General features: G+C 49.7%; 2 protein-coding genes across 2 annotated transcripts in view; one reads left to right on the top strand and one right to left on the bottom strand.

Moving 5' to 3' along the window:
* The window catches only part of DOCK1 (dedicator of cytokinesis 1), a 545,742-nt gene that overhangs the window by 289,270 nt on the left and 230,466 nt on the right, over positions 1-26,006 (bottom strand).
* Positions 1-26,006, top strand: part of FAM196A (family with sequence similarity 196 member A) — a 43,934-nt gene that overhangs the window by 9,196 nt on the left and 8,732 nt on the right. The window contains 1 exon segment of the mRNA XM_021072612.1: positions 18,944-19,015. Within this exon segment, the coding sequence (XP_020928271.1) occupies positions 18,944-19,015 (72 nt within the window).

The following is a 26,006-nucleotide window of genomic DNA, read 5'->3' as shown; positions in this document are numbered from 1 at the left end:
TTGCACGGTTGAACGCCCACAAACACCCCAGGACAGAAGAACCATAGGATGCACGTAGCTTCCCCCTTACGCTGTTAGAGCAAGGGCAGAGATTCGGCTTTAAATGGGGTCAGATCTTCTGAGTTCTCTTGAGACTCTATCCGTCTACGAAATGGTGTTGTGTTTCCTAAGACGGGTCTGGATGGGACTTCCAGCTCTGAGGATTTGGCCAAGGGCTACAGTTCTCTGTGCCTTGTTTCTCTGTCACCCTGCAGACAGAGACCTTCTAATGCACTAAGTCCACGGCCATGTGCAGTGTGAATGGGTTGGTGTCTGTTGGTATCCTGAAGTTGCTTGCTGCTCAGTGGTGCTGGAATCTGGGGGGACACTGAGCAGCCGCGTGTCTGAGTCCCACTTAATGAATACCCCCCACACACTCTCAGCACACAGGCTGCCACCAACTGTGGTTCCTACAAGCCCTGAACTGTGGCCACTCATGGCTACTGAAATTCCAACTCAAATGAACTGTGACTGAAAATTCCATTCTCTGGTCACACTGGCAACACTGCAGGTGCCCCAGAGCCACACGTGGTGACTGGCCCCCACCCAAGAGGGAAACCATTCCCATCATCACAAAAAGGCCTTCGCCCCAGCATCCCCCAAACAAGGTACAGTGCCTGGCTCCTAACCATTTGAGGAGTGGGCACCACAGATCAAGACAAAGGATGACAATTTAGAATCATCTCTGGTCCAGTTGTTATTTGCACAGGACAAGTTCGCAGTGGAAAGGCAGGACCGTAGGTGGGGGAAGAACCCCCTTGTCTCATCCTAAGAGTCTGCATGGCCACCTCCCTCTCTGAGCTCTCTGAACTCAGATAAGTGAGCCAAATGGTTTCAAATTCCCAGGTCCCCTTGAAGGTGGCCCCTCTTGCTCAATGCCCAGGGTCATCAGTGTGCCCCAAATGCAAATTTATCGTACCCTTTTCCATGTCGGAATGTAGGAGGCGACAGCAACTCCCGAGGTGGACAGATAAGAAGCAAGCTCCCTCTCCATCCGTTTCTCGGGTGCCGGGGTCCAGCACAGGGCGGGAGAGTGGGGGAGAGGTGCGTGGGGACACCTCTAACAACTGGCTCTTGAGCGACGGGGGTAGTAGCATTTGCTGGTTTCCATGGTGTAAACACTGCTGTCGCGGCCAAGACCAACCAGCTCTCAAAAATCCTGACAACTGACCGCTCTGTTCCGTGGTGCTGAAGGGCATAAGGGAGGCCCGTCACTTTAAAGGAGAGACCCTCAGGAGACTTTGAGGTACTCCCTCTAAGCCAAGAAGTGTTCAGTTAGCGGTGCGTCTCCTGGTGGAAAAGAGGAAAGCCCGCTCTCCTCCACGCAGATGACTAAGCAGGACAAGGAGCTTCAAGACCAAGTTACACTATCGACGGGGGTTCCTGGGAAAACACTCCTAGGCCATGGCCCACGGAGAACGCTCAGAACCTGCGTGCAATCCATTTCTCTCCCTACCCTCCGCCTGAGTAACACGGAAGGGCCTGCTTTGCATAGAATTTTTATCTGCATTAGGAGGAATCTTAGCCAGGGCAGTCACCCTGTGTGCACTGCAGAGCTCGCGACTTTGCAACCAAGTGACAAAATTCTGCCCCCAGATGCACGAGGCACTGCAGGCCTGTGCCAGGCCTGGTGAGGCCATGGGCTTCCTCCTGTGGGTGATGCCAGGACGGAGCGAAGGGAGGCAGTGCTCACTGAACTTGGCTAGTGTGGCCACAGGCAAACTCTACGGAATGTGTAACTTTAGCAGGTTGTTTGTGCAAACGCACCATCGTGTTCGTACACACCCCGCTTTAGCGACTTGGTCAGGCAGGCTCTTTGCAGGAGGTCTTACTCTGTTCATCGAAATTTCCACATCCCCAACCACAGCCATCTTCAGTAGCTCCCACGTTAGTTTTCATAAGAGACTCTTTCATTACTGTTGTTTGCTTATATGGGTTCCTGAAAGGCCTCAGAGAGGAAGGTGTCAGCTTAGGCAAGTGACTTCATCTCAGTGAGCTTCCATTTCATCTTCTATTAAACACGGATGGCAGAAGCTTAATGATGATGTCTGCGGAGGTCTGAGCCATAACCAGCACACAGTGGGCACTGCATAAAGGACTTGTGTCAATGTGGCATCTTACTGGGCCGCGCTCTGTGCTGGGGAGATGTGCAGAACCTCTTCAGTATCGGGCCTTTTCAGTCCTTATAAAACGTCCGGGCGGTTCACTAAAAATCGCTCATTCTAGGCAGTGCAGGTGGCACTGGATGCCTCTGCCTGCGTGAATGCCAAGAATTATCCTGCTTCTTTCAAAGCTCTCAGCATTATTCTTGTCTCTTCCCAAGAAGTTCAGGGTCGCACAGGCTCTCTAAATAAGCCACTCCTGTAGCCGCTGAAGGCTGAGAACCGGGCGAATGGGGCACCGATTTTAAAAACCCAACCAACTCTTGCCAAGACTGTGGCGCTGCAGTGCTCAGGCGGGCACTCTCACCGGCTACCAAGAGGTGGCACCTCAGCCGGGAGACTTGCTCCTAAGACGCTGGCACCCCACATGTTTAGTGTCTCCAGGGGTTCAGTGGCTGGTGACAGCCCAAGAGCACTCTGCTCTTCAGAGAAGACCTGCCACCAATCTGCGCCAGCCGTCGAGCACGACGGCGGGACCTGCCGTTGCCCAGACATGGGTTCTTGCATTGGCGGGGTCTCTCCTGCATAAGCCAGGTGCTGCCTGCAGGGGTGGGTGTGTGGGGATGGGAGCGAAGCAGTGGACCCTTCCAAGATGCAATGAAGCTCAGAGGGCTTTGTCCGGAGTCAGAGCAAGTGCCAGACCATCACGTAAGAGGTGAATAACGAAGCAGCCGGGCAGGCCTGTTGCTAGCAGCAAGGGTTAGAATCCCCGTGATTCAGCTTCCCCTTCACGGCCTCCCATTCAGCCTCACCTAGCAAGGGATTTCTCCACGGCAGGGGGGCCTGCTCTCCTGGGTCCAGGACCCACAGTGAGAGGGAAGACAGATAAGCCGAGGACATCGCCCTGAGGTCAGGAGCCCTTTAAGGGCTTCACGCCCAGCAGCTCTGCAGACCGAGGAGGCAGGAATGAGGATGTGAAGGACAGCAAGGGGTTAACAGACCCAGCATAGAATCCTGGATGAGCGCTTGCTCAGCTTTGCTTTTCCTTTTAATTTCCCTGGAAAAAAAGAATAAAAAAAGGAGGCAGCCTCCCAATGTGTTCGGGTGTGTGTGTGGCACGTAGAATCAGCGACGAGAGCCTGGGCCTGCAGGGTCTGTATTTACCAAACACCTCGGGGTCAGCTGCCAGGGCGGCAGACAGCAGCACACGTTTCCTGCCAAGGGCCAGCTAGTCTGCGGCTGCGGGGCCGTGCGGTATCTGCTCAGGGGATTCAGACCTGCCCCTTCCTCCCGAACACAGACCAACTCCACACACACACGGGAGAGCATTGCCATGGTCACGTGAAGCTTTACAAAAACTGCGCCTGGACTGTGGGCCAGGCTTCGCCAGTGCCTGCAACATGGCCTTGTTCATCGCGTGACCACAGCGACTCACCTAGAAGCCAGAGCACGGTGTGGGCGGGCACAGGACCCTTGCAGATGGGACTGCCCCATAGATGTGTGTCATTCATTCGTGGGTACCTGAGGCTTCTCCCAGGATCTTCCTAAGGGCTGGGCACTGTGCCAGGCAAGGAGAGGATGCAAGGCCAGGAATTCAGGTCCCCTCGGAAGAGAGCAGGTCACTGACACTCCGTACAGGCCTCACTTAACGGTCCACCAGCCTCTGCGACCTTCAAGAGTCAGACGCGCAAGTGTGTATGTGTGAGATACACGCATCTCTCACACATGCATTCGTACATGCCGTGGAAAGGGCCTCACTCTCCCAACCAGTGGCAATAAGAAGTCACCACACACACCCGCTAACCCGCTGGATGAGCTGCCCCTGGACCCCGATGCTAGCTGGGCAGACGCTGCATCCTCGCTCTACCTTAGGTCCTTATGCCGCCAAATCCCTCAGAAGCAGGCACTCTTCAGAGGGACCTGTCAGGGGATGAGCAGTCTCTCCAAATTTTCTCTAATTATCCAGGCCCAAACAGAATAAATTCTGCATCGCAATTACAGAGGAAGCATAAGGGGACAATTTCATTTGTTTAAGTCACAGAGCTGAAAGAACCCGGAAGGAAAACCGAGCACCACTGTGCAAGCCAGGGCCTCAGCCGGGGAGTCACGGAGGCCCCAGTGTGAGGCGTGGGAACCTGACAGCGAGAAGAGCCCCCGGCAGAGCCCAGGTGGGGGCGGGGGAGGCGCAGGGAGGGGTCGCCGGCTCAAGTTGGCTGCTGGCCCGCTAGAAGGAGGCTGGGTGGCTTCTTGCCAAAACCCACCCATTTAATGCAGATCGATGTCTTGCCCCTGGTGAGCCAGAATGGCCTGATCTCAACGCGGGGTGGGGGGTGCCTCTGGGGTGCAGCCAAGGGTCCCCGTGGACACCTCTGGACTATCACACGCTGTCTTCCCGGTGGCAGCATCACAGAGATGAGGGCTCCGGAGCCCAGAGGGGAGCGGCCCTGGGCAGGGAGCTGAGACGCGCAAAGAAAGGCTCTCCTCCTGCCAAAGGCTCGCCTGCCCCTTTGCTCCCTATTTGAATGGGAGGGAGATGTCAGCACTTCATTTTCTAATGTTCTTGATAAATCAGTTTCGGTGTCTCGGCGCATTGGCTGCGACACCAAACGTCTTACCACATTCCAGCCAGCGGACTGAGGTGGCCTCCGGCTCACGTGGTTTTTCCATCATTTGCGGGGAGCAACCGGGGCCTCTGCAGCCAGCAGGTCCTGAGCTGGCAACTCTGCCCGGCCCTCTGCCCTCCCTGTGCTCAGGGCCAGTTATCAGCCCCTCCAGCCTCTCAGCTTCTGCCCCTGACAAAGAGCACTAAGCAGCCGCCTCCTGGCTTCTCTGAGAGAGAAAATGCTGAGGGCCAGGCTCTCAGCCCCGGGCCCCACGTGCAGGCAAAGTTACATCCTACTGAGAGCAGGCTTCCAGGCACTCAAACGTGGGGAGGCGATGCAGGGGGACAGGCGAGAACCCCTTCTGAGAGCTTGACTGTGCCAGCAGGTTTCTTTCCAAAGATCAGGGGGCTTGAGCAGGACAGGCCAGAGTCACCAAACCATGGACTTGTTTTCAGAGGTGTGTGTAGCACTGGGCAAGTTCACTGGGGTCCCGGCCAAGGCCAATGACGTGGAGTCAGGAAACGCGGGTCGGGTCCCAGCTCATCCCAGCCCCACCCCTCTAGTTAAAGGTTCCCACGTGAAAGGACCATCCACACAGGACGAGGGACCTCAAAGCTCCTTTCTGATCTGAGAACAACCCTCCAGAGATGCCCCAGACATATCACTTCGGCCACTGCTGTAATAGAGACGCAGGAGTTGAGAGAGAGAGAACACGGCCGTCTCTGCGGATGCTGCCAGAAATGGCACAGAGTGGGTCCCGTGGGTCTGTCTTCTTTCTCCACCTGAGACTTCATCCATCCCTTATCTCCTGGACCGCTGCACATGCTAGAGCTGGCCTCTGTCCTTCTAGCTTGCAATCCTTTGAATAGTTTTCAGGGAAACCCCCCCCTTTTTTTTTTTGCACCTAATGGCTTTTATATATTTGTGATGAAATATTCATATTCTAAAGTCCGAGGATGAGTTATGCTTTATGACTTTGAAACAGAAGCACACGTCAGTTTCTCACTAGCATTCTCTTCATGTAATACCTCGGGCTGTGGTGAAACTCTTCTGGAGCTTAAATGTATACAACGTTGTTGATACTATTTTTAAGTTCTTAAACAATACCAAGCCATTCCATCCTTAACATGAAAAAAATGAAGCAAATATATTTGTGAGGATATAAAACACATTCCCAGTTCTTGCTTTGGGCTTCATGTAGGTATCACACATACTTGAAAATGTAATTTAAATAATCTTCCTGTGCAGAATGCCAAAATAGATTTCAAATACCTCCCTAGCCTTTTAAGTTGGTAGGTGAATAAGAGCCTCACCACTGAGCCACTAGGCAATTCAGACACCCCATTTGTAGATAAAATGAGCAATTCAAGGCATGACATGAACGTTTATGGAATTTATGGATTTGTGTCCCAGAATTCGGATTTTTTTTTTTAAAAGAGAGATGAAATCCAAGTTCTACGTTTCAAATATATATTTTTAAAAATCCCATGCAATCTCTGCTAAGCTAGGCAAAAATGGTCCGAGCTTCATTTCCCATCAACTGGGGGACAGTTCCAGTGAAATAAGGGTCCCTGGGCAGAGCACCCCCAAACCTCATCCACTGGAGCCCCTGCAATGGGGTGGCCGTTCTGCATGGTCTTATTTCATCCCCCAGGTAACACCAGGAGGTAGGAATCCTTTGCACAGGGAGACGAATGCTTGGATGTGTTAAGTGTTAAGGAACATTCCCAAGGTCAAAGGAGTCGTGAGACATGGTGAAAACAGAACGCCCATCTACACCCGCCAGGTCCCAACACCATCCTCTCCCTCCTCCGAAAATGGGAAGCTGGGCTGTTTGTGCAGATCTGAAACGCGGGCACTCGTGGCTACCGCAGTCCTTTACCTGAAAGGGTCAAGATGCTCTTGCACCAGACCCCGCAGGGTCCCCGTGAGTTTCTGTCCTGGAGAAAAAAGCATACTTCTAACGCTTATGGGAACAGACATCACCTTTGCAGGGATCCCAGCAATGAGGTACGGTTTGACGAATTTGTAATCAGTAAGAGGAAGCGCCTCTGTGAGGTACTTTCAGAAAAAACAAAGCTACAGATCTGGACTTCAGGACCAACATCGTGGGGAAACAGCATCAAGGCTCTGATGTGCTGTCACGCACGGGGCTCCTCAAGTGACGGCCACCTGCCCCCCAGCCTCTCCCGTCATCAAATTTAGGTCCAAATGCATGTGAACAAACACTAAAGGAAAATTGTCACCGCACCGTAAAAACAAGCAAACTTGTGTTTTAATAGCCAGATCTGATCAGACATTATGAGAAATGAGTTCCTCCAGGTAAAGACAGTCTAAAAATGGGCATATTTGGACTGAAAATGGAGTAAAATGTTTTCCCCAGTATCTCATGATTTATAGCACTAAATGATCTCTCTAGATAAAAGTCTCTTAACTGGGCATCAAGAATTTTATAAATGATGACACCAAAATTTAAAGATGTTAATCTTCAGCTACGAGAGCGTTGAAGTATTTGTTTAAAAAACAAGAGCAAAGTTGGGCTTCTGAAACAAAGCTAAACAGCTTCACCAAGAACAAGTACTGAAGTAAAACTGTTAGCCAATTTGCTTTAAAAAAAAAAAACACATCAGGAGTTCCCGTCATAGCACAGTGGTTGGCGAATCCAACTGGGAACCATGAGGTTGCAGGTTCGATCCCTGGCCTCACTCAGCGGGTTAAGGATCCAGTGTGGCCGTGAGCTGTGGAGGGGGTCACAGACGCAGCTCAGATTCCATGTTGCTGTGGCTGTGGCATTGGCTGGCAGCTGTAGTTCCGATTAGACCCCTAGCCTGGGAACCTCCATATGCCGCAGATGCGGCCCTGGAAAAAAGACAAAAAGACCAAAAAAAAAAAAAAAATACATCAAAAGAAATTATAAATCAAATATAAAAGCTCTGTGGTTATTTACCATTGGAACCACTGCCCAACATACAAACATTAATACTTTCAAATTAAAACCTCTATACTGTAGCTGGCAGCCCAGAAGGAAAATTTGTTTTAATACAATATTCTCACATTCCTATTTTCATTCTCGTTTGGTAGCCAGTGCCACCAAAATTCATTTTCATTAATTTTCAATAAATTACAGCTTAAGCATTCTCTCTCCTCCAGGAAACAAGTTAATCAACTCAACCTCAGCTCAGCCCTAAAAAGTTGCTTTCTTTATTAATAGCTACTCCTGGTACCCTCTGGGGCCAGTGATTTTTTTTTTTTTTTTTTGGTCATTATTGTCATCATTTTGCAACGTAGTATCTCCTTGATTTCAGGAACATAGGAAAGAAAGGGTAAGCTTTGCCCAGTTTGGAACATAACCAGGCAGCCTGCATGAGAAATAATAATTACCATCTGCCCCAATTTTTAGATAGTATGATTTTATATTATGGAAATAGGATTAGAAAACACGAGAGCGAAAAGTCTTGCCCTGAGAATAGCGTTCATCTCTGTGTCTCTGGCCAAATCTGCATGTATTTCTGATGCAACAATAATGACGACTGGGCCACGGTAAGTATATATTCCCTCTTCTTTTGCATGCACGGCTCCGTGTAGAGGGAATAAAGCAGGGAGCTGGACCAGGGCCTGGGGAGAGGCAGGGACAACGAGAGGCAATGCTGCAGCAGAGGCAGGCGGCTGAGGGAGAAAGCAAGGGAGGCCAGCTGGCCTGTGCTGACCCCAGGGGACGAGAGGCCTTGTGGCCTTGAGTCTGTAGGCTGCCGGCCATGCGGCCCCACCCACCACCACCGCTGTTTCACTTTAATTCTTTGCAATGCAAACAAGCACGAAAAGCTTCCCTAACAGCCAGCACCTCCCCAGAATTATAGTGTCACCACACGTGGGGAGCTGCTAGGCCAATAAAAGTTAATTTGTCAACGGCACCTAAAGGAAACCAACCAGTACATTATTAATAGGGTGCTTCTGACTGCAACTCGTTCACCAGGATGGCTTCCGGGATAAAGAAATGACATTTCCTGGGGGTGAAGGGGGGCCGCTGGTTTGGGCACAGACGAAGCCATTTGTTTTAATAACTGAGTGCGGGAAACAGCAGGTGACTGACCTTTTCCACTTGTTTGGGGAAATTCGAGATGGGATAAGGGTAATCCTTTTAGATGAGTGTTTTCACCGGATCCAGCAGGGAACATCACAGACCTGGCCGCCCTGCTCTTTTCAGAAGCACTTAAGGGCAGAGTTAATGCAGCAGAAAACTCAGGCAGAGTCATTCCTTCCTTCCTTCATTCATTCATGCGCCGGCTCATTATTCCAAAAGTGTTTCTTGAGTCTTCACTGCACGTCTGATCCCGATGTGAGCACTAAGCATTCATCAGGGAACAAATAGGAATCTCTGACCTCAGGGTGCGGACACTCCAGCAGGGGACAGAAACGCAAAGCAAAATCAGAACGCAAACCTACAGCACGTGCCATGGGATACGGGTATGGAGACGTTTCCAGCAGGGAAGGAAGGCAGGGCACGAAAGAACCAGGCGACTACGAAGCCCACCTCCAGCCCTGCTTCGCCGAAGGCACCAGACCACAGACTGGGATTGAGAAGACGGATGAAGCATGAAGCTGCGGAGCCACCCGATGCTCTCGGATGGCGGGAGAAAGACCCCTCTACTGGACATCATCAGTATCTGCTATGGAAAGGACTGGAAGAGAGCCTCACAGGGTGCGCAGCACCTGCCAGAGGCCGTGCTGAGCTGCCCACGAGACAACAGAAGAGCTGAGCCAGACCAAGGACCTGTGTCTGAATGAGCACAGAAACGGCCCCTACGAAGGAGGGCTGCTTCTCCAAGTTAGACGGCTCACTCCCTCAACACGCTGGCAGTGCCTTCATCTTGGAAACGCGTGTCCTCTAGATCTTACACGTCTGGAGGGCAAGGTCTGTGCTTTATTCATCTAAGCACCTGCTCCCCAGCAGAGGGCCAGGCTCAGCGCTAGCTCACAGGAAGCATCCCGTGGACGGAACAGACAAGAACAGTGAAAGCCAATTAGTTATTTTGGCTCATTTAGAGCAAAATGCCTGAATCGGGTCTCTGATTAGAACAATACGTAGAAATAACCAGGATTACTGACAAATATCCTGATGAGTTTAATTAATAAGCACACACAGGATTTGCATGTGGAGCTGGTCCTCCAAGGGACCATGTCTCAATTCCTGGAAAAAATTAAGTAAGGGTGGAGTTCCCGCTGTGCCTCAGCGGAAAAGAAGCCAACTAGAATCTCTGAGGATTGAGGTTCAATCCCTGACCTCGCTCAGTGGGTTAAGGAGCTGCTACAGCACTGAGCTGTGGTGTAGGTCACAGATGCAGCTCGGATCTCACGTGGCTGTGGCTGTGGCTGTGGTGTAGGCCTGGCCTGGAAACTTCAACCCCTGGCCTGGAAACTTCCACATGCCACAGGATCGGCCCTAAAAAAAAAAGTGGGGGGGGGCGTAAGGGTAAGACAAATGGGAAGAAAGATCCAGCTCAACCTACGAAAGGGCTGTGCTCTAAAACCTAATTTCAAGGTATTTTGCCTGGACCTCAGCACAATTCCAGCAAGCCAAAATCAAATATGATGGTGGGCTTCCCAGGCTGGCCCTCATATTTCTGCCGGCTGTCCTGAGACGCAACAAGAGAATGGTGTGAAATCTGACAGCCATGTTTGTAGAGGGATTATTCCTTCTAACATGGGACACCAACAATAGATTCCCCCTTCACGGTGGCAACTAGCACAGTTCTATCTTATACAAGAGATGTGTGGAACACAGACATTCCAATGCAGGAAGAGCACACGAGTGTGTGTGTGGAAGTGAAGTCTCTACTGGACTCCGGTCGCAAGAAGAGCTTCCTCCAAAAACATGGCCTCGGTGAGCCGAGGAAACCATGGTTCGTGGGACTGGCCTTACGGCCTCTGACCCCCCCATCTACAGACAAAGGAACACAGGAGAATAGCCAGGGTCATACGATAAAGTGACCGCTGGCCAAAAGTCTCTCAATACACGTAATGCGGCCATTAGAGCGCGGAAGCGCTAATGCAGCACGGCTCTACCACATTCAAGGTACTGCACAGAAAATGCGGAAGTGAGCCTTTTAGTTTTATAGAAAGGTCAAGTAGGAGCTGCCAAATTCCACTGGAGCAGAGATCAAACCAACTCTCATAGGTCGACTGAAACAAAGTTACCTTCCCAATTTATTTTCTTTTTCTTTTTTTCTTTTTTTTTTTTTGGTCTTTTTAGGGCCATACCTGCAGCATATGGAGGTTCCCAGACTAAGGGTTGAATCCACAGTCACAGCATGCTGGGATCCAGGCCGTGTCTGCGACCTACACTTCACAGCTCACGGCAACACCAGATCCTTCACCCACAAAGCAAGGCTGGGGATCGAACCTGCATCCTCATGGATACTAGTTGGGTTCATTACCACTGAGCCATGACAGGAGCTCCCCAATTAGTTTTACCATGCATTAGCTCTTTCATCCAGCATCCCATGCAAGCCAGATGTTGCTGAGCAAACAAAGACAAAGACATGACCCGCCAAGATGCTGCGAAGGGAGAGGAGTTCCGGTAGTGGCAAGTCATGGAGAGCTGGCCAAAGGGCCCTGGCAGAGCAGGAGGTCATGCAGAATTCTAAGAAGGCTCCAAACAACCAGCCCACATAGACATCCCTAAGGCAGACGAGAGCGGGAGTGGTGCACAGAGCTGGGGGCCACTGCTAGTCTGTGGTCTTTAAAACACAACCTCAGTTTTGAAAACGCACACACCGCTTTGTTAGCTTGGGGATTCCAGACCACGAATAAACACAGAACTGCCCAGCCTCAATCTGCCACTGGCTACAACGGGCTCTCCTCTGCTACTGGGAAAAAGGAACCTGCTCATGCCATCACCGGGAAACGTCAGTGCTGCCCTTCTGTATTAACCCTTGGGTGTTCTTGCCTCTGTTAAGAAAATTGACTGCATCTATATATTTTAACAAATTGTACCTAGAAGTTCCCTCGATCCTGGCATTTGATAACTCAAGTGAATGAAACAGACATAGTTGAGTTTCTATGAATATATGGAGAGAGACGAAATTCCCTTTAACTACGATAGAGGAAACAAGTACGGTTGCGGGACATAATCTGGCAGATTCCTAGTGAGAACTTGGACGTAGGAACAAGCCAAACTGCCACCAGAGGTGGCTTTACAACACCGGAGGGGGTCGCTGAAAACAGCTGAGTCTGACTATTTTTGAAATTTAATTTCCCCCAACAAAAATAGTGGAATCACTTTATGCGTCTAATTAATGTCACTTTGAGACTATTAAGTGGAAAAGCCCTTTAAGATGCTGACATAAATGATGGCTCAGTTATCAAGAAGGGACAGCTGGAGCACAAACCTGGGCTAGAATGTGGAAGAAAAAAAATAATGGTTTTTTGGCACTCAATGAGGAAGCTGAAAGAACAAGAGAGATGAAAATTAAGAGGATAAATTAAACAAATGCATAAAATGATCGCTGAGAGCAGCAATCATGCCTTTTTCTTTTTTGCAGCAAGCACTGTCTTCGCAGAGGGCCTAACACACACCTTCCAGTTAATTCAGAGAGACAACTCCAATATCCTATGGAACCAGTGTTTTGAAGACCCTGATAAAGGATCAGACCCTAGAGTTCCCGTTGTGGCTCAGCGGTAACGAAGCTGACTAGTATCCATGAGGATGCGGGATCCTTAACCCTGGCCCCTCAGCAGGTTAAGGATCCCGCGTTGCCCTGAGCTGTGGTGTAGGTCGCAGACGTGGCTGGGATCTGGCATTGCTGTGACTGTGGTGTAGGCTGGCAGCTGCAGCTCTGACCCCTAGCCTAGGAACCTCCATGTGCCTCGGGTGCTGCCCTAAAAAGCCAAAAAAAAAGGATCAAACCCTGACTTTAGCATTTCCCGACCTGTCTTTGGGTTACACAGGAACTCTGAACTTGCTGAAAATCACCATAGCATTTAAAAGACCAATAAACTGGCAGCAGGTTCACTTGTTCCGTGCCCCATATCAGGGGGAGGAGGCTGCCGGGGGCACACGGACACACCGCTGGCGCTGGTTGAGAGGAGGATGCGTCTCTGAACCCCCAAACTCCATCTACAGCTCCCTAAGTGCAGGAAGAGAGTTCTCCCCGGGGATTTAAGCTCTTACACAGCAAACAGTGTCGAGGGAGGTGGCAGGAGAAACAGCACATGGAAGTCAAGCCAACAGTCCAGTGCTATAGCCTTTGCTATTCAATACCATAGCAGGATCTCCACGTGCCAGTCATGTTCCTCGGAGATGCTTATAACTTTGAAGGACTCTGCTTCGGGTAACAGGCACAGGAAGACACTTTTTTCCCCCTTTCCTGACCTTTTCACAAAACAGTTGGGGTGGGGGGGTGCGTGGAGATGCAGAGTTGTCAGTCTCCATTCCCAAGCCCCATCTTTCAAGGTTTCAGAGACCCTGAGCGGCTTGGATTTGGGGCCAGGAAGAAAGCTTTCCGTGGCCTTTCTCTGACATTTTGCAGCACCCTCTCCTACCACCTAGGGCTTTGCTATCTTAGATCTCCCTGTGATGTGTTCATGAAAAAGCCGATGCTGCCTGTCACTCCTGTCCTCTGCTGTCCGTCCCTGCCTCCCAGAACACAGCCGTGGTACAGCTCGGGCTGACGCTGGCAAATGTCCTTCCTTGATCGTTCCCGTGGCTTTGTTAGAAGAACCACCACACCAGCTCTGCCCTTTGCCTTCCCTGCTTTGTTTCTGCTTTTGAAGTCCCATGCCTCATGGCCTCTTTTGCCATTGATCTGCCACAGAGAGAACTAAAGATGTGTGTACCCCAAATTGTCATCAGTGCTGCCTGTTTTATATAAAAGGACAAAAGAACAATTTTATAGATGGGAATTTTTTTAGCATGACAACTAAGGAATGGAAGTTGGCATCTGCAGAAGCCAAAGGTAGCTACTAGACACACTGGTGAACTGCGGGCCCAGTTAAACTTGAGGATTTCCGGCCATTAAAAAGAGGAGGATTCCATGTCTTCTTCAAATGGGGGTTCCCCTACTAGAGCGCCACGCAGTCTTCTCTAAGGGACACTCACTTTCCTTTCTTTACAAGAAAGCATCGTGAAGAGATCTGGTTCCCTGCAAAGCCTAAGTGGGAGAGGCTCTCGAACCGGACTGCTCCAAAATTACCTTCTGAAACTAGCCTATCCAGAACCATCTGCTTTAAAAAGCAAGAACAATGCCTCTTCTGTGTGCTTTCCAATAAGGCCACACTCTTTCCATCCTACTAATTTCATAGTTTGTGCCTAGTCTCCTTTACCCTTCAATAAAGCCCATGCTGACCAATGAGTGTCCAAAGAGCATCAAGCCAAGCGAGGGTCAGGGTCCCAGAAATTGTTCCTGGATGAGAACTGCGATCTGGAGGGATGGGGGTGAAGCGCGTCCATGGAACAGAAAGAACAGCACCTTGGACTCGCGGCGCTGTCCGTGGTGCTACATGTCATGCTTTCCAAGAGGCAACCAACACATGGGACAGGGGATAAAGAGCAAGTGCTGCAAAGATTTCTGCATTAAAACAAACAAACAAAAAACCATGTTTACAATCAGCATGCTTTTATCGAGATCCTCTTTGGTTCCACCCTAGGAAAAAGGTGAGGACCAGTGCTTTTCGTAATTTATACTTTTCATTTGCTTTTTGCACTCAGTTGGAATTTTTTCAATAGATTTGTCTGTTACTGGACTTCAATATGCAAACTCAGAGACTGACTGTCTTATTTGGTTAATAAATTAATATTAACCAAATACCCAGAGTGTGTGGGTACCAGACACTGTGGCAGGTGCAGAGTTATAAATCTATATAAGGTATGGATTCCTCAAAACAAAAGAGAAGTGAGATTTACAGATAATATTCAAGACAGTAAATTTATCATTTTTGATCAAGATGTTCTTCCTCTCTAGCTTGGACATCCATAATCTAAGCTCTCTTTTCTCCAAACTTCTAGCCCTCCTGTCACTGGAGAAGTATCTGCTCCAGCAGTTCCAAGTTTCTGGATTGCTCTCCTTTGCGGCAGTGGCAAGCCAGAAAGATAATCTCTCCAAGTATTGGTTTTATGACTTGTTTCCAAGCAAGAAGGAAAAAACAGGGAAATTCCATCATAGTACTTTCTGTCCCTGGTCCTGTAGAAAGAATTTATCTGTTTTGTTTATTTGGAGAACACATTCATTCAGATGCTGCAACACAATTATTTACATGACCATAAAATTATCGGTAAAGCCAAACCCTACATCTTGGAAGCACCAAGGACAATTAGCTGCCTTGTCAAAGCAACAAGCCCAATGGATTTCATAGTGTAAGCCCTCTATTAAGAACATCCTCTGGAGTTCCCGTCGTGGCGCAGTGGTTAACGAATCCGACTAGGAACCATGAGGTTGTGGGTTCGGTCCCTGGTCTTGCTCAGTGAGTTAAGGATCCGGCGTTGCCGTGAGCTGTGGTGTAGGTTGCAGACATGGCTCGGATCCTGTGTTGCTGCGGCTGTGGCATAGGTCAGCAGCTACAGCTCCAATTCGACCCCTAGCCTGGGAACCTCCATATGCCGTGGAAGCGGCCCAAGAAATGGCAAAAAAACAAAACAAAACAAAACAAAAAAACAAAAACATCCTCATGCTTAAGAAAATGGTATGAGGAATACCTTGACTGACAACTGCTCCTGGAGATGGACTGTAACTTAACCACATGACACAAGGACACCACTTCAACCTTATCCACAAATTAAATCTCTCATCGATATCCATTTTGATACACTACCTTTTTGGACTCTAAACAATTTGCATCCTTTAAAAAAGAAGGGTCCATGGAAACATTCTATAGGGACTTTCCCAAGAAAAGCCCATGGCAATGAGATCCTGAAATTGCTTTTCACGCATGTTGGAAATATAATGCGCCACGAATTTTTCATTGAAATTAGCTGACCACAGATCACTTTCCCCATCAAGTAAACAAATACTGAGTCACTTGCTTCTTATCAAAGATATCAGCCAAACTATTTTGTTATTTCAGAACTGAGTGAGTTCAGTTGGGCTACAGATAAAAGAAAGGAGAAAAGGGAAATTGAATGAAAATGATATTATAGAAGGAGAGGAGTGAGAGTAAAAGAGGAAGTTCCATGTCATTCTGTCATCTTCTGGAGTGGCTTCCCGTTAAATTTAAAACACTGTCCAAAGAGTTTCCTGTTTTGCATGATCTGATCTCTTCTCCTTTCTCTCCCATGTGCTCCATCTATTCTAGCCACACTGGCCTTTTTTTTTTCCCTGTTCTGTAAACATGCCAACATCACTCCCATGTGTGATGTTGGCTTTTCTGTTTGCAAAAACTCATCCCTGGATCTTCAGCTAGCTAACTGTTCTTTTAGTATCATCCAGGTCTCAAAATGCAGTGTCGACACGTCAGTGTGTCAGCCAAAGCCATGCCTCTGCATTTCCTTAACACAGCAGCACCCAATGCCATTCACTCATTCATGCCTTCTCCGTGGGCTTGTGTGCTGACCGTCCGGCTCTCCCACTCTGCTGTAAGCTTCATGGGGACAAGGTCTCTCTCTTAGTCAAAAACGTCTCCTCAGTAGCCAGAATAATGCCTGACACTTAATAACTATGTGCTTACTGACTAGAACAGAGGGAGGGGAGAGGAATGTGTGCTTTTTACAAAGTAGTAAGATGAGTCTGTTCAGAAAGGGGTTTTAAAAAAGTAGTTTAGAACTCAAGAACCCCAAGGTCCTGTAAGAGAGTCCTCTTGTGCATTTCAGCTGCCTGAAGCTTTTGTCCTGTCACTGCTGGATTCACTGACTATCCCAAGCTGCCAATTACACACAGTGCAGAGCCCTGATCCCAAGGTGCGAGCAGGACGCCACGGAGCATCAGAAGCCTGGGGTCTGAGAATAATGAGATCCCAGACCTGAAATGCTACTGTAGTCTCCTCTGTAAAATGAGGCAGTGTAATTAACTGGAGGACTTAAGGCTCTAACGTAAGTGAGACACTTGCGGACCCCACGATCCTGGGCAAGGAAGGGGTGTTGGTGTTGGTGAGATTTGATGGAGAAGTGCCCTGAGGTCCACGGTAGGAAGGCTCTGTGAGCCTGGAAGGTGGACCTTCCTCGGAGGCCAGTGAAAGTGCCTCTCAGATAACGGTTAGCAAACGCCCCTGATGTTGCCCGTTTTCCTTAAAAAGCCTAAACTTGAGACTGCGACTGGCACACACAGACAACGGTGACATCTCCTTCTGCCTGGGTGATGTCGGTACTGACCAGTGCCACACGCAGGGCAGACCTATGACTGCTTGCCCCCCAGCAGACACGTCATGGCTGGGACTGGGCTCAGGTTCTGTGCTTCGTTCGTGCTTATTTCACTGACAGCGGCCATGGGCAGACGTGAGTGCAGCACTGAGCTCCAGCAAAAGCAGTGGGACAGAGAAAGGTCGTTTATATATTATCAGGCGTGGGAGAATGGAGCTCAGAGGCTGACCCGGAGGAAGCCTGGCGCGGGCTGGACAACTCTGGAGCCAGGGAGGAGGGCTCCAGAGCATGTCCTCAGGAGGAAGGGGCTAAGGGAAAGGGGACGGTGGGAGGCACCAGCTCCTCCCCGCCCCCTCCTGCCAGAGCAGCGGGGAGGAAGGACCCAGGTGAGCATCCAGAGGTGCCCAGCGTGAGAAAAGATGGGGGGCAAAGGTCAACACGAAGGCATCGGCAGGACAATTCCAGGCCCGGCTGGACTCTAAGGAGCCACAGGCAGGGACTGGCAGCGCGTTAGGGCACACATGGCCATCCGATTAGCAGATGCAATGGACGGAACTCAAGTCAAGTCCGAGTTGCCCGAAGCTCATGGTGACAGCTTGGCACGGAGGGTAAAGCCTTTTGTCAGATGTTTCTGTGACACACAGTGTAATGAGGAAAACACACATTCTTTCCAATTCCCACATCCATGACGCGCACGGAGACGCAGGGAAGGTGATAAAAAGTTCAGCGAGCAAAGGTGACAGAAAACCTTCTGCGCACGATTATGATGCTGAGTCAATGGGTAAGAAGGTAGATCTGCCCCCAGAGTGTGGAGAAGCCAATTCAGATGAAAGCTCTTCTTCCGCCACTCGGGTAACAGCGTCTGGGGACCGTGGTTCTTTCTTGGTACAAAGGGATATTCAGAATAAAATAGGCCTGCATGTGAAGAACATCAGAGAGGGAAGGCCAGCCACGGGGTAGAAAAAACGCGGTGAGGACTCCTGAAAACTAGCGTCTTGGGGTGACTGGGCTGAGACACACCCAGGAAGACCTCCTCAGACCTTTGAGTCGATACAGCCTTCCAGAATATACTCCAAGGGTCCTATTTTTCTAATGGGATGAGTTATCACCCCCCGCCCCAAATGTCTAGTCTCACAGAGCTGACAGAACTCGGCAGAGAAGCTACCACCAGAGAAGGTGTCAGAAAGCGTGATGAGGCAGTGTCCTAATACCCCACCACACAGGTCAGCAAAATTTTTTTTTGCTCTAAAGAACCAGAGAGTGAATATTCTGGGGTTTGCAGACCAAGGATATTGTAGGGACTTACGTAAAAATGTTCACTGTTTTTAATTCTCAGAGTTTAAAACTTCATTTATGGACCCTGACATGTTTTAATTTCATGAGTTTTCATGCATTGCAAAGATTACTCTTCTTTCACTGTTTTTTAACCATTGAGGAATGTAAAATTGACTCTCAGCCTGCTGGACAAAATCAGGCCGAGAGTGCAGTTTGCCTACGGATGCTCGTCTGCAGGACACCCCCCACCCCCAACTTCCCCAACTGGCCAAGAGATCCAGTCAGCAGACCTGGGGTTGGTTTCCCTTGAACTTTTTTTGTTTTTAAAGCACCATACATATAAAGCTGCACTGAAACATCTCCAAATTCCCTCTGCTTCTCACAAAAACCAGATTATTTCCTTGATCCAGTAGCTTCTGTTCTCATCCCAGATTTAATTCAAATGTCTCAGCTACAGAGGGTGCATGGGTTGCGTACGATAAGCGCAGGGACAGGAGCCAAAGGGGGAACACGTGAATCAGTTTCCATCACCACGACAAGCAGTGGCGTTGGGAAGCATCTGATTGGAGGTGTCTGCTCTAGAAAAGCCGGCGACCACCAGCCACCCCGTATAATGCTCTCCTGTTCTTATCTTGTAGGCTTTCATATCGGACGGGGCAAGACACAGCTAATTGTGACACATGCAGGAACAGTGCATGTATTATCTATAGGTATGTCAACGTTCTCCTCTTCCCGCTTTGTTATGCTGAGTGACATGATGTTTTTACCCCCGAATGCAGGGATCATCTGGGGCCAGGCTGGGGTGATTCTCTCAGATGTAAAGTAAAGAGCCTGACCTGACCTGAACGCTAGGCTCTGCTTGTCACACGCAACCTCAGGGCTAGAATCCGGGGGGCGAGGCAGAGCTTGAACCCCTGTATCTTGATGCAAATGCATCTTAGCGCCGTTTCGAGAACTGGGCTGAGTTTGATGGCTGTGCTCCTTCAGAATCGACAGCCATGAACCTTGTACTGTGCGTTCCAGCACAGCTGTGCCATAGAAGCCCTTCAGATGTATCCTCAAGAGCCAGAAACCACACTGAAGGGGCCAGGAATTCCGCAGGCAAAACAAATGTGCAGTTTATATCCTGGGAACGTGCCAGCCTTGTGGCACCGATGTGCCTTTGGGGGCGGAATCCCCTAGCTAGGGCCCTACGGCCGGTCTTCCTCGTTTTCAGTTTGAAGTGTGTTTAGATTGCTCACACCAACAAGCAAACAGCAGAAATGTTCAAAGGGCAAAAAGCATGTTAGGCTTTTGGCAATAATTTAGGATATTTGAGGTGTGATCACAAGCTTCAGAGGAGGTTACTGGTTTTTTTTTTTCTTTCTGGAAATGTAATTTTCACAAACAAAATATGAGAGCAGTAAGAGATGTTATGATTCAGTTCATTTTTTTAAATTAAGACGAAGAATTTTTGTGGATTTGTCAAATTATCAAAACCCCCACAAAACTGCATAGTTTTACATCTAAAAATGTGTAACAAGGCGTTCCTGTCGTGGCTCAGCAAAAACAAATCCAACTTGTATCCATGAGGATGCGGGTTGGATCCCTGGCCTTGCTCAGTGGGTCAGGGATTGGGCATTGCCATGAGCTGTGGTGTAGGTTGCAGACGCAGCTTGGATCTGGCGTTGCTGTGGCTGTGATGTAGGCTGGCAGCTGTGACTGCAATTTTGACCCCTAGCCTGGGAACCTCCATATGCTGCAGGTACAGCCCTAAAAAAAAAAAAAAAAAAAAAAAAAAAAGCGAAAAACAAAAATATAAAAATGTGTAAAGGAATCCCAATTTCAAAAAAACTCCACCTTCTAAAGAGATGGTCTAAGTTACCACCCTCTTATCAAGAAGGTGGAGACAGGGAGAGGGTATAAATGCCTTAAAAGTGGCAAAAAGCCTGAGTCCACACAGGCTTGGCCCCATCAGGTCTCCAGTGCAGAGAGAGCATTACAGACTGAGCCCCAAGTACTGTCAAAGCAGAGTTGGGTCACCTGGTGACCCGGACCAGTTGCAGCAGAAGAAACCACAGGGCAGACACATGCAAGCAAGTCCTTCCTGCAGACATTCTGAACCCAGGGTGATTCAGCTTCCCAGGGGATGTTTGGCAAGCATGGAGCAAGATATTATCAGCTGTCACACCCGGAGGGGTGCTGCTGGCATCTTCTAGGTAGAAGCCTGTGTGCTGCTAACATCCTATAAGGCACGGGACAGCCCCTCCCCCCCCCGCCCCCACCCCAATAATCTGCCCGCCCAAGATGTCAACTATGCCAAGACTGAGAAAGCCTGCCTTGCAGGAACCATGCCTTGGTGACTCTCTAGTAAAAGGCACATGCCAAGTGCCAAGGCCCCCCCCTCCGCCCCCGGCGCCCACAGGGACACCTGTCCCCTGCAGCAGCCCAGGCCCAGCACTCCAGGCTGCCTCCACCACAAATGAGGAGGTGAAATCCAAGTGCCCAGGCGAGACAGGTCCAGGACTCCAAATACAAACTTAGGGAATCTTTTTGCTACATTCATATCGTGGGAGAGAATTTTTGAATCAACAGTGAAGGGATGTGCGTGATCAAACGACCCTTCCCGAAATCGATCAATGAGGAAAAGAAACGGCCTGGCACAAATACCCTCATTTGGGGCTTTTGCTACTCTGGGAGCGAAAACTCCTCCGGTCTCCGTGCAACCGAGCAGAAGCAAACGCAGATTTTCCAAGAAGTCTTGGAGCGTGAGCCTGATGACGTAAAGCCACTTACCATTGTGTGAGTGATTGGGAAAAGAATTCATTAGAGCACTCTCCAGCGTAACTGAAGCAATTTAAATAAATTTAGCTCTAAATCCAGAAGTAACGAACGTAAAAAGTGATACAAAAAGTGATTTAACAGTCTGCCAAGGACAGGAATTAGCTTTGAGGGGTGAGTGGTTAGAAGTGGCCTGAATCTGCATGCATCCCACCCCGTTTAAGGGCTACTGGCCACTTTTCCTAAAAACTGGGAGCGTGAGCACCACAAGATTTGGACGAAATTTAGTTCAGACTCGCTCGCCAGGTAAAGGGATTGGGTCACTGCCATCACTGCACTTGTCTCTTGCAAACTGGGCTCATGCATATTTCCTCCGAGACGTGTTGTCCAAGATGTGCCTGCAGGGACTGTGGACTGGGTAGAAGGGCCTCTACAGCCATGCCACCCCACAGTCAGCCCTCCAAGTGGACAGAGGGTCCAGGAGAGGTGGTCCTGGAGAGAAAATGCAGTCGTAGACCTTTCTGAAAAGTATTTGAACATCCTCCCATCCGAGCGATCACCACGACAAAAATGACCTAACCCCCAAGCTTCTGCCACCAAGAGAAGTAAGTCACTCTGAAGGCTTAAGAGTGACATGTCAGCCGGCCTGCCACCACCCCACAGCAACAGTCTTCCTGACTGGATCCAAAGCGAGACGGCCAGGTGATTACCAAGTTGGACAGATCTGCTCATCAAGCTCTGTTTCCCAGGCTTCCCATCATTTTATGGAGGACATAATTAAAATTTAACAGTTGCCCTTGACAATGGCTATTGCCACTGGGCAAGAGTCTTCGGAGTCCTGCGGAAGATCACAGGACAGAAAGTGCGCTCCTGGTCACCTAACTGGAAGGTCCGTCCGAAGAGAAGTCATACACTTAAACCCGTTCTTTGAATGTGAATCACATAAATCGAGGGCTTACATTCACAGGATTTAAAGTGATTTCAGTCTTTGGAGGTGAGACCCGATGCCTTCTGTGCCTGCGGGCACCCCCACTAGACGTCTTCCCTGAAAGCCTCATGAACCACGCCCATTTTCCTTCCTGTACAGTGAACAAGGTCCTGAGTCCGACTCCAAGATCCTTCTGGATGCTGGTGTGCCCTCGCTCTGTCACACTCAATACTCTGGAGCTCCCTATGGCGCCAAAGCATCCAACCCACAGCTACGATTCTCTCTTCCACCCACGATGTTTCGTCGGTTTATGGAACACTCAGATCGCATCCTCTCAGGGATGAGAACACACGGCATACACAGATCCAAAGCCAGCCTCCTCCTGGTCAGCCCATGGCTGGAGAAGGGAGGACAGAGGGTCAGGCGTCAACCACAGAGAAGCTGTTGGCCAGGAGAATCCACCCGTGGTGGGGGGGAGGCACGATGGTGGTGGTTAATCCAGCACCTTGGCTGAGGTGTGTCCGTGACCCCTGGGCACACCAAAGCTGATACAGGAAACGGGACTGGCTCTGGGAAGGTTCTCATCCACCTGGCGCCGCCCTGGCGGCTGGCAGCTGTTGATACACCGCGGTGGGTGACTCCCCTGGGAGGTTCCCTTTTGCCAAAAAAGAATGAGGTGAACAGAGCAAGGGGCCATCAGCCAGGTGATTTCTCAGTGTTCGCTCAGCCCTGTGACTCAGTGCTCAAAGGTCAAATGCTTCAGGGAGAGTAGAGCTTTCTTTGACAGAAAAGCAGTCAGAACTCAATCAGCAGAAGAAATCACCTGTCCAGGTGACCCTGTAGCAGGCCAGATGGGCAGCCCAGACCTCTCAGATGTGGGCCAGAGGGAGCGTCCGTCAAAGGCTCTATGATCTAAGCGGAGGGAGGAAGTAGCAACAGGTGGTCCTTCAATTCTTACCTGTATGTCTACAAAGATGACCCCATCAGAGAGGGGAGGTGAGCTCAAGCTCAGAGTCCCTGCCTTGGGTCCATGCCCGGCTCTGGCCCCCAGGCTCTCAGATACCAGACTTGCGTTTTAGACATCAGGAAGGTTCTAGAAGTCCCCGTACCACCATCTCTGCCCCTCTTCTTGGTCTTTCCCAAAGAATGCCTGTAGCACCCCAGGACTGAACAGGTTAAAAGAGTCTCAAAATAGAGACATTTTAAAATGCCAAAGGACTATGGTTGTCCCAGAGCTTGGGCGCACACGCGGGGCCATCAGACCTGCCAGTCTCCACATGTTGCAATTTGTCATACCTGTTTGCTGGCGGGCAGAGAGCCCTGGGGGGTCAATGAATTTGACCCTGCCTGTCTTGCATTTACACACTGCTTTTCACCCGAAACCCAATTACCCTTTCCGAGCGGTGTAAGAATCCGCCGTCTTGCCAGCAATACTTGGCTCAGGGACACACAAAGGGGGCCGAGTCTAAGACGCAGCTGTCTGCAGTTCCAGCAACACAGCCCTTGAATAAATGTGTGCCTTTGCCATGCGTGGCGGTACATATTTCTCTGTTAAAAAAAAAAATAATAAGGCTGTCATGGAAATATACAGGACTTGGGGGAAAAAAATCAAAGGGACAAAAGATCTTGAAGCAATTTCAGGGAAAAAAGGGCTGCCTGTACTGCAAGCCAAAGGTTAGAAACGTCCGCCTGCCTGAGCCTGCTGCTTGGCTCAAGGGCGCCCCCAGAGGTGGGGAATGAGCAGCCAGCCTCTCAACGTGGCAGGGCACCCAGTAGGTCTGCAGAGTTTCGGGAAGGGATCAGGTAGATCCCTCCTAGCTCTGAAATCCTGTGGGTCAGTGCTCTATGATTACAAAAGGAATGGGGGTCTGAGAGCTTCAGCAGGAAGTCTACATGGAGGTGAAAGTCTGGGCATTCACAGGGCATTTCTCAGCCAAAGAAGGTCCATTCCTATATTGGCAAATTGATGTACGTTGAGCCAAACAGCCACCCTTCGGCAACTGATGGCTCTGCTTCCTCGACCCTGAAACCCCCAGCATCCACAGCGCTGTTCTGGAAATTCGGAGGTGGCTGACATGATTACATTCTTCCTAAAATGACATCCCTTCCATGGTGACCCCGGAAGACCATCACAGCAGGGGAAAAAAAAAAAAAAAAAAGATAACAAGAGATAACGAGGTGGAGTTTTCTTTAGTCAAACTTTTCTGGCTTATCATCCGTACTGCCTGTCAAAATACGCTGTAATTATTTCAGAAACTGTTTTAAGGATAAATTACTAATAGAATCCTGGCTCACAAGCAGTTGAGATCCTTTGTCCCCACAGCCCATCTCTGTAAAGCCTCTTGTCAGACTAATCTGATGAGTCATGCTAAGGATGATTCAGCCTGTGTTCAGATTTTGTTTCGAAGAGGAACAATGAGACATTCTGTTTCCCTGCTTTACTAAAATGGTTAAATCGTAAAAGGAGACCACACCAAAATGGCTTGAATTCAAATTTCTACATTTTGATGAAGAGAGCCTGCGTTCACCTCCATTTCAATGGCTTTGGGGAATGAGAGCAAGATTTAAAAGATCATGATGACTCAGATTAATTAAATGGAATCTTGACCAGAATTTAAAGTCTTCCTGTAAAGTCCCTACCAGCAGGGACAAGACCTGAAGCGACTCTACCCTCCAGGAAGACACGGCCGCTTCCTTTCTGTACCGTCGGGGCTCCCGCACAGCTGGGCTCGAGTGACGCTCCTAATTCTGCAGGCAAGCAGTGAGGGAGCTTGGCACCTGCAGGGATGGCAATGCAGCCAGTCTGCCTATCACTTTGTCCTCCACACCCCAGAGGGACGGAGTGTGCAGGGTGCCCCGATGTCTATGTCATATTTTCATCATTTGCTATGACCCGTGGGTGGTCAGGCAGAGACACAGTTTCAAACCACTGTTTTGAGAAAATACCCAAGTCCCTTCCATTTGATGCTTATGTGCATTTCCTCGGCAAACATTTTTTCACAACCCCTAGGATGACAGGCTTGGCACTGGACCCCTGGAGACAGAGGAATTGGTGATCTGGCTAAAGCTCACCCCCACAGACTCCCACCGCAAGAGCTGGGACGGCAGTGAAGCTTCTGTATAGAAGGAGTGTACCACAGACCCAGCAAGGCAGAGGACAGGGCGCTGAAAGAGGCCAGGGTGCTCCAGCTGGGGCACAGCTGGCTCAGAGGAGCCAGGACCATCTTTGAAAGGCTCCAAGTTGGGGAGCGATTAGAGGTGTTCTCTCGAACACCCGCCCAGCTCCACCACCACGCTCCTGAGGCTGGAGAGTCAGGACCAACCAGCAGGAGCTGGGGGGAGAAACAGCCAGAGCCTTTCTTTTCCAAGGATGGAAGGGGAGACCTTGCCGGCTCACAGGCACTCATCGTTACCGCAGCCGCAGAACATTCCAGGGCATCACGTTCTTTAACTGCTTATCAAGGAAGCTCCCAAATTCTACGGGTTCCTTTCCAACATGACTGGAAAGGAAAACGATACCCTAATATCATAGGATTGAACACAGAATTCACAGCATTTTCTCAAATCATCAGTGGAAATTCACTGTCTCACCAAACACAAAATATAAGACTGCAAAGATTCTAGATAAAAATGTGTATGGAAATCTCACTGATTTCCAGAGCACTGCAGCAGGGGAGCTGGCAGCCCTCCGTCAGGACAACCCCCGGAACTGGGCACCTCACGGCTAATGACGTCTTCTGGTTAAGACAGGTACCTGCATTTGTATATGCAGAGCCTGGGCCAGCTCTGGCCGGTCCAGAGCGCACTTGGAGTAGCATCTTCGCCACCTCTGTCATTTAGTGATTATGTCTTTCCAGGCCTGCTTCCATTACCACCACTTGTGCATATTAAGGTCTTTAATCACATGAACGGATGTGGAGGAAATTAGCCTTTTGTCTACTTCCTAGCGATCCGTTCCCAGTCTCTACAATGGGCGATGGGGCGGCAGGAGGGTGGCAGAAGGGACTTCCCTG

The sequence above is a fragment of the Sus scrofa genome, chromosome 14 (assembly GCF_000003025.6).
Source record: "Sus scrofa isolate TJ Tabasco breed Duroc chromosome 14, Sscrofa11.1, whole genome shotgun sequence".
NCBI lineage: Eukaryota > Metazoa > Chordata > Mammalia > Artiodactyla > Suidae > Sus > Sus scrofa.
This window is presented reverse-complemented; position numbering and strand designations above follow the sequence as displayed.